General features: G+C 44.3%; 1 protein-coding gene across 1 annotated transcript in view; it reads right to left on the reverse strand.

Moving 5' to 3' along the window:
• LOC120059203 (microphthalmia-associated transcription factor-like) overlaps positions 1 to 3,708 on the reverse strand; it is a 35,383-nt gene extending 31,675 nt beyond the window's left edge. Inside the window, exon 1 of the mRNA XM_039008072.1 lies at positions 3,562 to 3,708. Coding sequence (XP_038864000.1) covers positions 3,562 to 3,668 — 107 coding nt within the window. The 5' untranslated portion in view covers positions 3,669 to 3,708. The remainder of the gene's footprint in view (positions 1 to 3,561) is intronic.
• Positions 3,709 to 16,412: the final 12,704 nt, after the last annotated feature.

The raw sequence follows: 16,412 nt of genomic DNA on the forward strand, positions 1-16,412 counted from the left end.
TCTTCGGGTGAAAGAGAGGAGGACCAAAATGCAGCGTGATGATAATCCATATTTTAATTCGGATATTTAAACGACGAACAAAAACAACAAACTGACAGAAGGAACCGAAAACGCTACAGTCCTGAACATGGGAACACAGAACAGATGAACACACGAACAGGAACAATCACCCACAAACAAACAGTGAAAACAGGCTACCTTAATATGGTTCCCAATCAGAGACAATGACAAACACCTGCCTCTGATTGAGAACCATATTAGGCCAAACAACAAACCCAACATAGAAACACAAAACATAGAATGCCCACCCAGCTCACGTCCTGACCAACTAAACAAAGACTAAACAAAGGAAATAAGGTCAGGAACGTGACAACTAATGAAGAAAATCTTTTTAAATTAGGAATTACGTTAAAGGGCTGCACAAGATGGCGATTGCTTTCTCGTTCTCTCTAACTCCACAGCAATGTTTCATTGCAAAAAATATCAAACAAATTGCTGACAAAATCCCAAGTTCCGGAAAGGAAATACATGGCATCGGATTAATGAACTGATATAAAAAATAACAATTGATGGATCCATCCGTTCTTTTCCATTTAAACTATTATATAAAATTCTCTCCACAAAAAGAATGCTCAATATATGGGACAGATCCTCTGTCCAGTGTCTGTGTTCTTTTGCCCATCTTAATCTTTTCTTTTTTATTGGCCAGTCTGAGATATGGCTTTTTCTTTGCAACTCTGCCTAGAAGGCCAGCATCCTGGAGTCGCTTCTTCACTGTTGACGTTGAGACTGGTGTTTTGCGGGTTCTATTTAATAAAGCTGCCATTTGAGGACTTGTGAGGCGCCTGTTTCTCAAACTAGACACTAGTGTACTTGTCCTCTTGCTCAGTTGTGCACAGGGGCCTCCCATTCCTCTTTCTATTCTGGTTAGAGCTAGTTTGCGCTGTTCTGTAAAGGGAGTAGTACACAGCGTTGTACGAGATCTTCAGTTTCTTGGCAATTTCTCGCATGGAATAACCTTCATTTCTCAGAACAAGAAAAGACTGATGAGTTTCAGAAGGTCTTTGTTTTTGGCCATTTTGAGACTATAATCGAACCCACAAATGCTGATGCTCCAGATACTCAACTAGTCTAAAGGCCAGTTTTATTGCTTCTTTAATCAGAACAACAGTTTTCATCTGTGCTAACATAATTGCAAAAGGGTTTTCTAATGATCAATTAGCCTTTTAAAATGATGAACTTGGATCAGCTAACACAACGTGCCATTGGAAAACAGGTGTGATGGTTGCTGATAATGGGCCTCTATACGCCTATGTAGATATTCCATAAAAAATCTGCCATTTCCAGCTACTATAGTCATTTACAACATTAACAATGACTACACTGTATTTCTGATCAATTTGATGTTATTTTAATGGACAAAATATGTGCTTTTCTTTAAAAAACAAGGACATTTCTAAGTGACCCCAAACTTTTGAACGGTAGTGTATATAAAATATACAGTAATCCCTCGTTTATCGCGGGGGTTACGTTCCGAAAATGACCCGCGATAAGTGAAATCCGCGAAATAGAAAACTTTTTTTTTTTTTACAATTAGCAACTATTACATGTATACAAATACAGTGACTCACGTGTAGGCCGTTTCGTCGACATTATGGGTTTAGGAGATGTTCGAAATTACAAGATAATTTGGCCAACTTAATGTAAATTTGCCAAGCTGTTTTATGTACGTACACATAACTGCACGAGACGACAAAATGATAGCACAATTCGTAGCATGTTTTGATACAAGAAGCGGGAGTGAGTTTTTAGCGAATCAGAATGCAGAGCACAATGCACCAAAAAAAAAAAAAAAATGCATTATGAAAATCCGCGAAATAGCGAATCCGCGATAAGTGAACCGCGAAGTGGCGAGGGATCACTGTATATACAAAAAAAGGGGATCAGAAATGATGCAGGTAATGTTATTTGATAGACTTCAATTCTATCTGATCATTTCATAGCTGATCTATCCCCTAAAAAAAAGAGAGGGAAAAAAGATCCAGAAAGGAAAGACTGATTGGGTCCACCACAAGTATGCTATAGGAAATCTAGACACAGAAGAGCACTGTCATGTTTAGAAAGGTCACATGTCTCCACCACTAAGCACAATAATGAAGTCATACATAATTAACAGACAAAAAGAGACAATATTGCTTTGAACTACTTCCTGGCAATAGGCATGCAGCCAAGCACACAGTATTGACAGGAATTTTAGACCATTGCTCAATGTAACGCTTGTCCCAGTCAATCAAGCTTCACAGTCGGCATCCCCATGAACTACGCAATTACACAGAAGGCAATATTATGGTATAAGGACTTAAATGTATAACAGTGGAGGCTGCTGAGGGGAGGACGGCTCATAATAATGACTGGAATGGTCAATGGAATGGTATCAAACACATGGAAACCTCATCTTTGATGTGGTTGATACCACGCCATTGACTCCATTCCAGACATTATTATGAGCCGTCCTCCCCTCAGCAGCCCCCACTGATGCATAAGTCTTTAGAATAGAAATGTCCCAGTTATTTGTACATTCTAATCTTACACAGAGAGACATAACCAAAGTGACAATAATTCAGTGGAGGCCTGGACCCCAGGCGGCAGAGGGGTAAAAGGTAATGTCCAGTGAACAGACCTGACTCAGCTCCCTGCTCTTTATTCAGCGCTTAGGGACAGAGGACACAATATGGATGCAAATAGCCCTCTATTAAGTCATTTGTCAACTGTTTAGGAAAGTATCTATACATTTTCCTTTATGTAGTTAAATAAGCTATATTGGAAAGTAACATGGCTCCTACAATATTTATTTACTTAATTTTAGAATCTATAACACATTTTCTTACTAGGTCTCTATTGATATATTGATATCAATAATATTAAGAATTCACTGAGCACTAGGAATATCCCTACAGCTGATGCACAAACTGATGCACCAGTGAAATGTGACACACATTTGAACACACATTACAACACCATTTAACATGACATTTTTTCTTGACATTGTAATGACCTTTACAATGCATGAAATATATTTATTTCAAAAGAAAATGCATTTAGACTATACATGTGGAAAATAACTATGGCAGCGGAATAAACTGAAGGAAGTTTACCATGGAGTGGAGTTTAGTTCGCTATGGTAATCACAGTGAAGAAGACATCATAGTTTACTCCCTGGTATGGCTGTTCAAAATCCACAAACAAACTGTATTCTTCACAAGCTAATATTTGAAGTTGCATGTTAACAGGACAACACCCAAGTGTTGCATAACTAAATGTGCAATATAGAAGAGACATAAGGAATGGGAAGCAAACAAATCCCTCCTAGAAAGTCCTCAATAGGATAGGACAGTTTGCTATAGGATAACATCCTTGTGGAATCGCCTTCATTGGAAATAATGTAATTATACCCACACAAAAAAAAACATTTCCACAATAATTAAAACTTTTGCAAACATCCCTCGAGTATCAAATTCCTCTTTACCGCATAAAATAGCAGTGCACAGTCAAAACACTGACCTGTTTTTTTTCAAGGGCTGACTCTTCAACTCGTAATACGTTTTTGGTTCCTCTTGAAACTCTTCTCCAACCTCGAAGTCGGGAACTATACCCGATTCTGCTTGCATACTTGCGGCTGTCAACTTCTTGGCAATTTCAAATTATAAAGAAACGAACGATGTTATGGCCACCTCTCTAAAACACTCGCTGTAACAGCCACTGAAAACGCAAACCCGTCTTGCTCCAAGACCCAGCGCGCAAACAACGCAAAAAAGTATGGAGTTCTGTAGAGCAGGGAATGACGCTCGTAGAAATGGGAGTTTGTGGTATGGAAAACTACAAGCACCATAAGCCACACGTTTGGTGTTTTGATCTGTCAATGTCAGCAGCTTTTTCATTGGTCGCAACATCCGATGGGATTTTACCACATTTTAACTTCAAATCTGCTCAGGTGAATTACCATAGCAGGCTACATTGTTTCAATGTACAAATATCAGTATTCGTTCTTAAAAATAATAGCCTTATTAACATCTCCATAATTTTCACACATACCCTACTTTTCTTTCTATGAAAGGTAGGCTACAGTGTAACTACAACTATAAGCCTATTGTGCAACATTGTATACCTATAGTGTAATTACATTGTAACTACGATCCAACTACCATGTACAAATCACATTGCAAACCATCAGATGAGTTGACTATTTCTACATTTCGTAGACTACATAGTCTTGTTAATAGCATTGACCCAAATATTGACAATGTTTGAAAATATTTGAGGAAATCTCCTGTTTTATGTTTTTTTTTGATGATGGGAGAATAACATTGAGAAAATGTGATCTTCAAATGTGGGTAGGTTATGTATTATGTTTATTAATGTAGGTTATTACTTTCTGAGATTGTACCCTACTGCACTCTAGCAATGGTACTGGAGTCTGAACATAAAGTTTAATTTACAACCAGTTAGGTATTGCGATAGCATAGTGTCACATTACATTACAGGCTGTACCGTGGAAAGGTTAAAAGCAAAAGCCAGATCACCACAGGCGACTCTCCTGTGCCTTGCAATCTGCACTGTCCCCGTTTAAAAGTCCCTTATTCTCCACTGGGCGGCAGTGTAAAGCTAGGACAATCATCATCACCATTGAGTCTGCAGGTGACAAATAAAATAAAATATTATTTTATTTGTCACATGCTTTATAAACAACAGGTGTAGACTAACAGTGAAATGCTTACTGAGGGGCCCTTCCCAACATTGCATACAGAAAGAAAATATATAAATAATAGAAAAGTAAAATGCATAATAATAAAAGTAATAATAAATACACAATGAGTAACGATAACTTGGTTATATACAGTACCGAGTTGATTTGCAGGGGTACGAGGTAAGGTAGGTACTGTATGTACATATAACTAGGAATACAGTGACAGATAGTAAACAGTAGCAGCAGCTTATGTGTTGAGACAAAACAAGTTTGTGCAAAAAGGGCCAATGCAGATACTCCGGGTAGCTATTTGATTAACCTGCCTTAACAGAGCATGCAAGACTTGCACGTTCGAAATTTGCGTTTGTGTCATCCTGGTCAACTGGCTCACCGACCTACATTTCACCATGTGAAAAATCAACATACAAACAAATGGATTCTAGGAATGAAAGAATCCACCGAGAACACCAGTCAAGGCAACAACATTCTTGAACTTGCAGTAGCTGCTCTCAATGACTGTGGCAGGCTACTATAAAAACATCATGCTCCAATGATTTCAGTGTACCCATCCTTTATTGATTCAACCTCTATTGATGGAATGGTTTAAGTAAATACAGTATAGTGTTGATTTTTCCTGTAGTCTTGCCTAGATTGTTACTGAAGAAGGGAATTATCTGGATAAACCAGTGCGCAATGTTAACAGGGTGTTCATTGCAGATATGCCAAAAAGAACCTGAACTAAACTATGTGTTAGCAATTTAACTTACACAATATTATGACAGCAATCCGGTTGTATAGTTTATGAATCAGAAATATCTAAACCACAGATGGATGGTTCTTGGCTGTGAGGAGGAGATATCCAGAGGACAGATGGTTTGGGGGAATCATAATGAGATCCTTATTCATTCATGTCTGATGAAACCCTAGAGCTGGGGGTTGGGGGGTTGGGATGGGGGGAATGAGGGAATGGGGGGGTGGTACATTGTTTAAAACCTTTTCTCAATAGGGGGTGCTGTTTTCACTTTGTAAAAATTTCGTTCCCAAATTAAACTGCCTCGTACTCAATTCTTGCTCGTACAATATGCATATTATTATTACTATTGGATAGAAAACACTCTCTAGTTTCTAAAACCGTTTGAATTATATCTGTGAGTAAAACAGAACTCAAGTTGGAGCAATTTTCCTGTGAGGAAGTGAGAAATCTGAAATAAGGCAGGCTGTTCTGGGGTCAGTTTATTAATTTGCATGTCTTCTATTGGTCGAGATGCACTGCATACTCCTTCCCCTAGATGTCAGCAAATAGTGAGAATTGGAATGGAGTTGCTAGGCAGATCTGAGGCCATATAAAGGGTCTGGGAACGTGGGGTCCAGTCTTTTCATCATTCGCCATGACGCAAGACAGACCTCAGGATTGCGTTCTGGAAAGCTCCCGTTATAGGCCTTAGATATATCCGGCTCTGATTTTATTCGATATAGGTGTTAGACATCATAATGTTGTTATTTTAAACCGAGTTATATCAGTTTATATCAGTATATTGCGATTTTCGGATATTTCTTAGTGCTGCGTTATAGTGAGTTGGACACGTCTTCGCCACATGGCTAATGTTTACTGCTAATTCCAAAGTTGAAGGCGACAATCTACAACCGAGCAACGATTCCTCTGGACAAAGGACAACTTGCCCAAGATTCTGATGGGAGCTCATCAAAAAGTAAGAAGTATTTATGATGTTAATTCGTTGTTCTGTTGAAAAATGTAAAAATACTATTCCGCCATTAATTTCGGTGCGGTCTCGCTTTAACGCACGCTGTATGTCGTAGTAATTTTTAAAATCTAACACAGCGGTTGCATTAAGAACTAATGTATCTTTCATTTGCTGTCCAACCTGTATTTTTTAGTCAAGTTTATGATTAGTTACTGATTAGATTAGGTGCCTCTCCCAAGATTTCTCCCGACATTTTGTTGGCAGCTTGGCTACTATTCTCATTGTATAACCACGATTTGTGCCGCTAAATATGCACATTTTCGAACAAACTCTATATGTATTGTGTAATATGATGTTATAGGACTGTCATCTGAAGAAGTTTGAGAAGGTTAGTGAAAAAATTAATATCTTTTGCTGGTTTATTCGTTATCGCTATTGTTGGCTTGAATCAATGCTGTTGTGTGGTTGGCTATTGTAGTAAGCTAATATAATGCTATATTGTGTTTTCGCTGTAAAACACTTAAAAAATCTGAAATATTGGCTGGATTCACAAGATCTTTGTCTTTCATTTGCTGTACGCTGTGTATTTTTCATAAATGTTTTATGATGAGTATTTAGGTAATTCACGTTGGTCTCTGTAGTTATTCTAGTTGCTTTGGTGAGAGTTGTGATGGTGGCTGCAATGGTAAACTATGATTTATACCTGAAATATGCACATTTTTCTAACAAAACATATGTTATACAATAAATATGTTATCAGACTGTCATCTGATGAAGTTGTTTCTTGGTTAGTGACTATTTATATCTTTATTTGGTCGAAATTGTGATAGCTACCTATGCAGGAAAAAAATGGTGAAAAAAAAAAAAGTTGTGTCTTTTGCTATCGTGGTTAGCTAATAGAAATACATATTGTGTCTTCCCTGTAAAACATTTTAAAAATCAGAAATGATGGCTGGATTCACAAGATGTGTATCTTTCATCTGGTGTCTTGGACTTGTGATTTAATGATATTTAGATGCTAGTATTTACTTGTGACGCTATGCTAGGCTATGCTAGTCAGCTTTTTTACTGATGGGGGTGCTCCCGGATCCGGGATTGTGACCAAGTAGAAGTTAAAGTAGGCTGGGAGGCTTGACAAATGAATAGGCTACAGAAAATTAACTTGCTGAAAATTTTCAGCAAAAACTTTTAAAATAAGACAACTGAAGAGTTTCAATCCAAAAGACTTTATGGGTGCTTCTACAGAAGTGGTGCAAATTGCAGACCCACCCCCAAAAAACGATTTAAAAAAACGTTTAATTCTCCATCTTAGGACATTTATTTATATTATGATATTTTCTAATTCAATCGAATGGCAAAAAACATATTGTTAAATTGATATAGTACATGGGCTGGGTGGGGTAAAGGGTGGAGGAAACTGGGAGGGAAAGGTGGAGAGGGATACGTTTGGCTTGGGAGAGAGGGAAGGAAGGATTTATCTATATTACAATGTACTTGTATTTCTTTTTGTGACTTGCAAACCTGCTGTAAAATGAATAACAGTTCTTGCAAGATTAGGAGAGGATGTCGAGTCATTATTATTCCTTGATTGCCACCATTTTAGGTAAAATCACATGGTGGTTATTGGCGAGAGTGGAGAGGGCCTCTTTCCGAGGGATTGGGGTGGGGTGGCTGATAGGGCATCAGACACTTCCTTGAAGTGCTGTATGTGTGGTGCCTTCACTCATCTCACTTCGGTCTTTTAACTCTCCCCAAGTAGAGCGCCAGAAGTCACTATACTTTAAAGGCACAGAGCATTAAAGTACAAAGAAGTACTTTGTCCTCTGTTAAATGTTTGCTCAGCCAACATGTTCACAATGTTCTATATAAACTCAGCATAAAAAGAAACGTCCCTTTTTCAGGACCCTATCTTTCAAAGATAATTCGTAAAAATCCAAATAACTTCACAGATCTTTATTTGTAAAGGGATTAAACACTGTTTCCCATGCTTGTTCAATGAACCATAAACAATTAATAAACATGCACCTGTGGAACGGTCGTTAAGACACTAACAGCATACAGACAGTAGGCAATTAAGGTCACAGTTATGAAAACTTAGGACACTAAAGAGACCTTTTTACTGACTCTGAAAAACACCAAAAGAAAGAGGCCCAGGGTCCCTGCTCATCTGCGTGAACGTGCCTTGGGCATGCTGCAAGGAGGCATGAGGACTCCAAATGTGGCCAGGGCAATAAATTGCAATGCCCGTACTGTGAGACACCAAAGACAGCACTACAGGGAGACAGGACGGACAGCTGATCGTCCTTGCAGTGGCAGACCATGTGTAACAACATCTGCACAGGATCGGTACATCAGAACATCACACCTGCGGGACAGGTACAGGATGACAACACAACTGCCCGAGTTACACCAGGAACACACAATCCCTCCATCAGTGCTCAGACTGTCCACAATAGGCTGAGAGAGGCTGGACTGAGGGCTTGTAGGCCTGTTGTAAGGCAGGTCCTCACCAGACATCACCGGCAACAACGTCGCCTATAGGCACAAACCCACCGTCGCTGGACCAGACAGGACTGGCAAAAAGTGCTCTTCACTGACAAGTCGCAGTTTTGTCTCACCATGGTTGGATTCGCGTTTATCATCGAAGGAATGAGCGTTACTACGAGACCTATACTCTGGGGCGGGATCAATTTGGAAGTGGAGGGTCCGTCATGGTCTAGGGCGGTGTGTCACCACATCATCGGACTGAGCTTGTTGTCATTGCAGGCAATCTCAATGCTGTGGGTTACAGGGAAGACATTAATTATTAAGATTAATTGCAAAGTCCCTCTTTGCCATGCAAATGAACTGAATCCCCCAAAACATTTCCACTGCATTTCAGCCCTGCCACAAAAGGACCAGCTGACATCATGTCAGTGATTCTCTCGTTAACACAGGTGTGAGTGTTGATGAGGACAAGGCTGGAGATCACTCTGTCATGCTGATTGAGTTCAAATAACAGACTGGAAGCTTCAAAAAGAGGGTGGTTGGAATCATTGTTCTTCCTCTGTCAACCATGGTTACCTGCAAGGAAACACGTGCCGTCATCATTGCTTTGCACAAAAAAGGGCTTCACAGGCAAGGATATTGCTGCCAGTAAGATTGCACCTAAATCAACCATTTATCGGATCATCAAGAACTTCAAGGAGAGCGGTTCAATTGTTGTGAAGAAGGTATCAGGGCGCCCAAGAAAGTCCAGCAAGCGCCAGGACCGTCTCCTAAAGTTGATTCAGCTGCAAGATCTGGGCACCACCAGTACAGAGCTTGCTCAGGAATGGCAGCAGGCAGGTGTGAGTGCATCTGCACGCACAGTGAGGCGAAGACTTTTGGAGGATGGCCTGGTGTCAAGAAGGGCAGCAAAGATGCCACTTTTCTCTTGGTTATGCAAGAATGGGCTGCCATCAGTCAGGATGTGGCCCAGAAGTTAATTGACAGCATGCCAGGGCAGATTGCAGAGGTCTTGAAAAAGAAGGGTCAACACTGCAAATATTGACTCTTTGCATCAACTTCATGTAATTGTCAATAAAAGCCTTTGACACGTATGCAATGCTTGTAATTATACTTCCGTATTCCATAGTAACATCTGACAAAAATATCAAAAGACACTGAGGCAGCAGACTTTGAAAATTAATATTTGTGTCATTCTCAAAACCTTAGGCCACGACTGTACACTACCGTTCAAAAGTTTGGGGTCACTTAGAAATTTCATTTTTTTTTAAGAAAAGCACATTTTTGCCAATTAAAATAACATCAAATTGATCAGAAATACAGTGTAGACATTGTTAATGTTGTAAATGACTTTTGTAGCTGGAAACAACTGATTTTTAATGGAATATCTACATAGGCTTACAGAGGCCCATTATTAGCAACCATCACTCCTGTGTTCCAATGGCACGTTGTGTTAGCTAATCCAATTTTATCATTTTAAAAGGCTAATTGATTAGAAAACCCTTTTTCAATTATGTTAGCACAGCTGAAAATGTTGTTCTGATTAAAGAAGCAATAAAACTGGCCTTCTTTAGACTAGTTGAGTATCTGGAGCATCAGCATTTGTGGGTTCGATTACAGGCTCAAAATGGCCAGAAAGAAATACCTTTCTTCTGAATCTTGTCAGCCTATTCTTGTTCAGAGAAATGAAGGCTATTCCATGTGAGAAATTGCCAAGAAACTGAAGATCTCGTACAACGCTGTGTACTACTCCCTTCACAGAACAGCGCAAACTGGCTCTAACCAGAATAGAAAGAGGAGTGGGAGGCCCTGGTGCAACTGAGCAAGAGGACAGGTACATTAGAGTGTCTAGTTTGAGAAACAGTCCTCAACTGGCAGCTTCATTAACCCGACCGCTTGGGGGCGTCCGCATGGTCCTAAGGCATACTGTTGGGGGGGGGGGTAAAAATGATATTTCATTATGTGTCCCCTCTGTCCCCAATGAAAGTTGTAACAAAATAAACCACAAGTTCTTTAAAAAAGTATACTCAGTTATAACAGACTTTATGGGAAAATAAAACTCATCGAATAACAAATAAAGTTTTACATCTTCCTAAGTCTGAGGGTGGTTTTAACCTTCCAGATTTGGAATTGTATCAATCACCACCCAAGGCTTTTACATATCTTCAATATGAACAATGTGTACATATTGAATATATGTTCATCCCCTAAATCTTGTCACGTGTCTATTTTAAATGGATAAAGCTAAGAACATTGACAATTATTTCCATGACAGAATTTATGAATTTTGTACTGACCAATTTAGAGATCCTCAAATACATCCAACTTAAAAGTTTATCACAAAATTTCGACCTGAAATCTTTTGGACGTCAGAGCAATGTTGAGGGAATCCTGTTTGAGTCAGAAAAGGATACTCTTATGATAGGTAATATGTACAAAACCTTGCAGAAAACCTATCCAACTGACAATCTCTTAGAAAAATATCAGGTATGAAGGTAAGACCCAGATGCAGACAACGTCGAATTAACAATGGTTTAATAATCCAACAGGTGCAGGCAATAGACATGTCAAAGCAGGCAGGGTTCAGTAAACCAGGTGGGGCAACGGTACCGGATGGCAGGCAGGCTCAGGGTCAGGCAGAGTGGCCAGGCAGGTGGGCTCAGAGTCAGGACAGGCAAGGGTCAAAACCAGGAGGGTGAGAAAAAGAGAGACTGGGAAAATCAGGAGCTGAGACAAATGCTGGTTGACTTGACAAAGAAGATGAACTGGCAACAGACAAACAGAGAACACCAGTATAACGTATAAATACACAGGGGATAATGGGGAAGATGGGTGACACCTGGAGGGGGTGGAGACAAGCACAAGGTCAGGTGAAACAGATCAGGATGTGACAGTACCTCCCCCCCTCTAGGGGCGCTGGTTGACCGGGGTGCCGGCGGTGGAAGCCGGCGATGAGGGCTGGGTCCAGGACGTCTCTAGCGGGGACACAGCACCTCTCCTCCGGGCCATAACCTTCCCAGTCAACCAGGTACTGGAAAACCCTGCCCTGTGGTCGAACACTCCGGAGGCGTCTCACCGTGTATGCCGGATGTCTATCGATGACACAGGGAGGAGGGGTGGGCCTGGAAACAGAAGACAAAGGGCTGTGAGACACGGGCTTAATCCTAGACACATGGAAAGTAGGGTGAACACAGAGGGTACGGGGTAAGAGAAGACGAACAGCAGTGAGGCTAATGACTCTAGAGATGGGGAACGGGCCGATGAAATGGGGGGAAAGTTTATGGGACTCCACCCGGAGGGGTAGGTCCCGGGTGGAGAGCCATACCCTCTGCCCTAGCCAATAGCGTGGAGCAGGGGTCCGGTGGTGATCCGCTTGTTGCCTATACCTGGAAGTGGTCTTCAACAGAGCTGTCCCGGGCTCTCTTCCAGGTACGGCGACAACGGTGGATGAACATCTGGGCAGAGGGATTGCTGACTTCATCCTCTTGCTCGGGGAAGAGCAGAGGCTTATATCCCAAGGAACACTCGAAGGGCGAGAGACCTGTGACAGAGCAAGGAAAGGCATTGCATGTGTACTCAACCCATACCAGTTGCTGATTCCAGGTGGTAGGGTTGGCAGAGACTAAGCAGCGAAGAGTTCTCTAAGTCCTGGTTGGCTTGCTCCGACTGGCCTTTGGACTGCGGGTGGAATCCGGAGGACAGGCTGGCCAACGACCCAATGAGCGTGCAGAACACCTTCCAAAACCGGTACGAGAACTGCGGACCCCGGTCGGAGACCATGTCCACCGGGAGTCCGTGGATCCGGAAGACGTGGTGCACAATAAGCTGGGCCGTCTCCTTGGCCAAGGGTAGTTTGGTGAGAGGAAGGAAGTGGGCGGCTTTGGAAAACCGGTCGACCACAGTCAGGATGGCAGTGTTGTCCTCAGACGGGGGGTGACCTGTGATGAAATCTAGGGATATATGGGACCAGGGACCAGGGACAGTGAGGGACAGGCAGTGGTTGGAGAAGACCAGCCAGAACTCGGGGAGGAGTCTTGTTCTGTGCGCAGACCATGTAGGCGGCGACAAACGCAGCAACATCCGGAACCATAGTATGCCACCAAAAGCGTTGTCGCACGAAGGCCAGGCTCTGACAAGTTGTCAGGTGACAGGCAAGCCTGGAGGAATGGGCCCACTCCAGGACCACGTAGTGGACAGCGTCAGGCACGAACATCCGGTTATCTGGGCCCCCCCCCAGGGTTCGGCTGGGACCTCTGCGCCTCCCGGACCTGTTTCCCTATACCCCAGCTGAGTGCCGTCGCCAGTCACGAGGTGGGAAGGAATGGTATCGGGCTCCGGGGTGGTAACCATTGGGTTATAGTGGCGAGACAGGGCATCCGGCTTGATGTTCTTGGATCCCGGCCGGTAGGAGAGGGAAAAGTTGAACCGGTAAACAGCAGGGCCCATCTCGCTTGCCTGGAGTTGAGACGCTTGGCGGTGCGGAGATACTCCAGGTTTTTGTGGTCGGTCCACACAATGAATGGATGTTCTGCCCCTTCTAGCCAGTGCATCCATTCCTCCAACGCCATCGTCACCGCGAGAAGCTCCTGATTCCCCACATCGTAGTTCCTCTGTGGCGTTGAGGCGGTGGGAGAAGAAGGTGCAGGGATGCAGCTTAAGGTCCAGGGCAGAACATTGGGACAGGACAGCCCCCACTCTGACATCCGAAGCATCGTCCTCCACCACGAACGGACGGGAAGGGTCAGGATGAACCAGGATAGGAGCAGTGGTGAAGCTGTGTTTGAGGTCCCAGAACACCCGGTCAGTGGCAGAGGACCACGTGAACGGAACCTTGGTAGAGCTGAGTGCCGACAGGGGGGAGACCAGGGTGCTGTAACCCCGGATAAAGCCGCGATAAAAGTTGATGAACCCCAGGAAGTGTTGCGGCTGCACCCGGGATGTGGGCTGATGCCAATCCACCACCGCTCTCATCTTCTCGGGATCCATCTGGACACTCCCGGCAGAGATGATGTAGCTCAGAAAGGGAATAGTGGCGCGAAGGAACTTGCACTTTTCCGCCTTAACAACTGGTTCTCCAGAAGGTGCTGGAGAAACTGTCGGATGTGTAGCACGTGTTCTTGGGGGGAGCAGGAGAAGACGAGCATGTCATCAATGTAGACAAAGACGAACTGGCTCAACATGTCGCTGAGAACATTATTCACCAGAGCCTGGAACACGGCAGGGGCGTTGGTGATGCTAAAGGGCATGACCAGATATTCGTAGTGCCCGCTAACAGTGTTGAAGGTGGTCTTCCTCTCGTATCCGCACCAGGTGGTAGGCGTTTTGTAGATCCAGCTTGGAGAAAACAGTGGCCCCGTGGAGTGGCTCGAAGGCCGAGGAAATTAGTGGTAGCAGGTAACAGTTCTTCATAGTAATGTCATTGAGTCCCCAGTAGTCAATGCATGGGCCAGCGGGAGAGGAAGAGGGACAGATAAATCCTGTAGCTAGGGAGTCCCCAATGTAGGTGTCCATAGCCTTGGTCCCGACAGAGAGTACAGACGTCCCCTGGGCGGCGTGGTGCTAGGGAGAAGGTCCATCCCACAGTCATAGGGGCAGTGCGGCGGAAGGGAAGTGGCCCGGGACTTACTGAACACCTCCCGGAGGTCCTGGTACTCCGTGGGAATGGTGGAGAGGTCCGGAGAAACTTCCGAGCCCCCAGGTAGACGTCCCGGGAAGGTTGTGCCGACTTCAGACAATGGACAGGGCAGAACGGACTCCAGCCCATGATAGCACCCGTAGACCAGTTGATGTGTGGATTGTTTCGCTGGAGCCAGGAGAATCCCAAAACCACAGGAATCTGGGGGGACTTGATGAAAAGGAATTGAATGGTCTCGCTGTGATTCTCTGACACACGTAGGTTGATGGGAGTGGTGTTATGGGTGACCCGACCTATAGAGCGCCCGTCCAGCGCTCTAACCTCCATGGGAATGAAGATGGGCTGAGTGGGGATGTTCAGCTCGGAAGCCAGTGTGGTGTCCAAAAAGCTCTCATCGGCCCCAGAGTCAATGAGGACCCGGGGAGATTTGGACTGGTTTCCCCACAGCAGAATTACATGAAAAGGGGTGCGAGTAAGGGAGGCAGAAAAGTTCTCCATATGTCCCACCAGAGTACTCGCTCCTACCGGTGAGCCTGGTCTTTTACCAGGCAAGAGGACACAAAATGACCAAAAGTCTCGCAATACAGACAGCTCCTTGTGTTGATCCTGTGTTGCCGTTCCGCTGGCGACAGCCCAGCTCGGCCTAGTTGCATAGGCTCGGAAACAGTGCCTCTGCCATTTCCGGTGACTCTCGAGGAAGGCTGGGAAACTTCAGGTGCTCTCGGCAATGTCTGGGACTTCCGGGAGGACTTGGAGGCAAGGTGGAATCCCTGGACGTGCAAGCGAAATCGAATTTCCTCTCCTTCCGTCGTTCCCACAATCGCCCATCGATGTGGATGGTCAAAGCAATAAGGGTGTTAAGATCGGTGGGAAACTCCCTAGCAGCAAGATCATCCTTAACCTCTTCCGAGATGCTGTGCAGGAACATGTCGAACAGTGCTTCCTGGTTCCACGCACTCTCCGCTGCCAACTTGCGGAAATCCACAGCATTGTCTGTCACTCTGCGGGCGTCCTGCCGGAGGCAGCTTCTCTCCTGGAGAACAATGCATCAAAAACCTTCCTCACCTCTCCCACGAACCCCTCCAGACTCACACACATGGCCGGATGTTGTTCCCATACGGCAGTAGCCCAGGTGAGAGCCCTCTCAGACATCAGTGTGATGAGGTAGGCTATCTTGGAGCGATCTGAGGGGAAGGAGGAGGGCTGAAGCTCGAAAATGAGGGCATACTGAGCTAAAAACGCCCGACAAGTGCTCGGCTCTCCATTAAAGCGTTCCGGGGGAGGTAAACGGTGCTCCCGGGAAGGTGGAGTGGCCAGTGGGGCGGCGCTGCAAACTACCGAGTTACTGAGGGGCGGTGGGTTTACCACCGTGGCAGGCTGCCCCCCAGACAACCCGCGGAATTTCTCCAGTAGCATGTCCAACGCCCGGTCATGGCACTCATCCAACATTTGGACTCCCTCCATAAGACCACGAAGCAATTCCTCGCCTACCAATGGAGGCTCCATGGGAGGAGATGGAGTTGCGCAGCTGGCCCGGGTCTGCTGGGTCAGTCAAGGCCAGTTCATACTATCAGGTATGAAAGTAAGACCCAGATGCAGACAATGTCGAATTAACAATGGTTTAATATTCCAACAGGGGCAGGCAATAGACAGGTCAAGGCAGGCAGGGTTCAGTAAACCAGAGGTGGGGCAAAGGTACAGGTCAGCAGGCAGGCTCAGGGGCAGGCAGACTGGTCAGGCAGGCGAGCTCAGAGTCAGGACAGGCAAGGGTCAAAACCAGGAGGGCGAGAAAAAGAGCGACTGGGAACAGCAGCAGCTGAGACAAAACCGCTGGTTGACTTGT

The sequence above is a fragment of the Salvelinus namaycush genome, chromosome 14 (genome assembly GCF_016432855.1).
Source record: "Salvelinus namaycush isolate Seneca chromosome 14, SaNama_1.0, whole genome shotgun sequence".
NCBI lineage: Eukaryota > Metazoa > Chordata > Actinopteri > Salmoniformes > Salmonidae > Salvelinus > Salvelinus namaycush.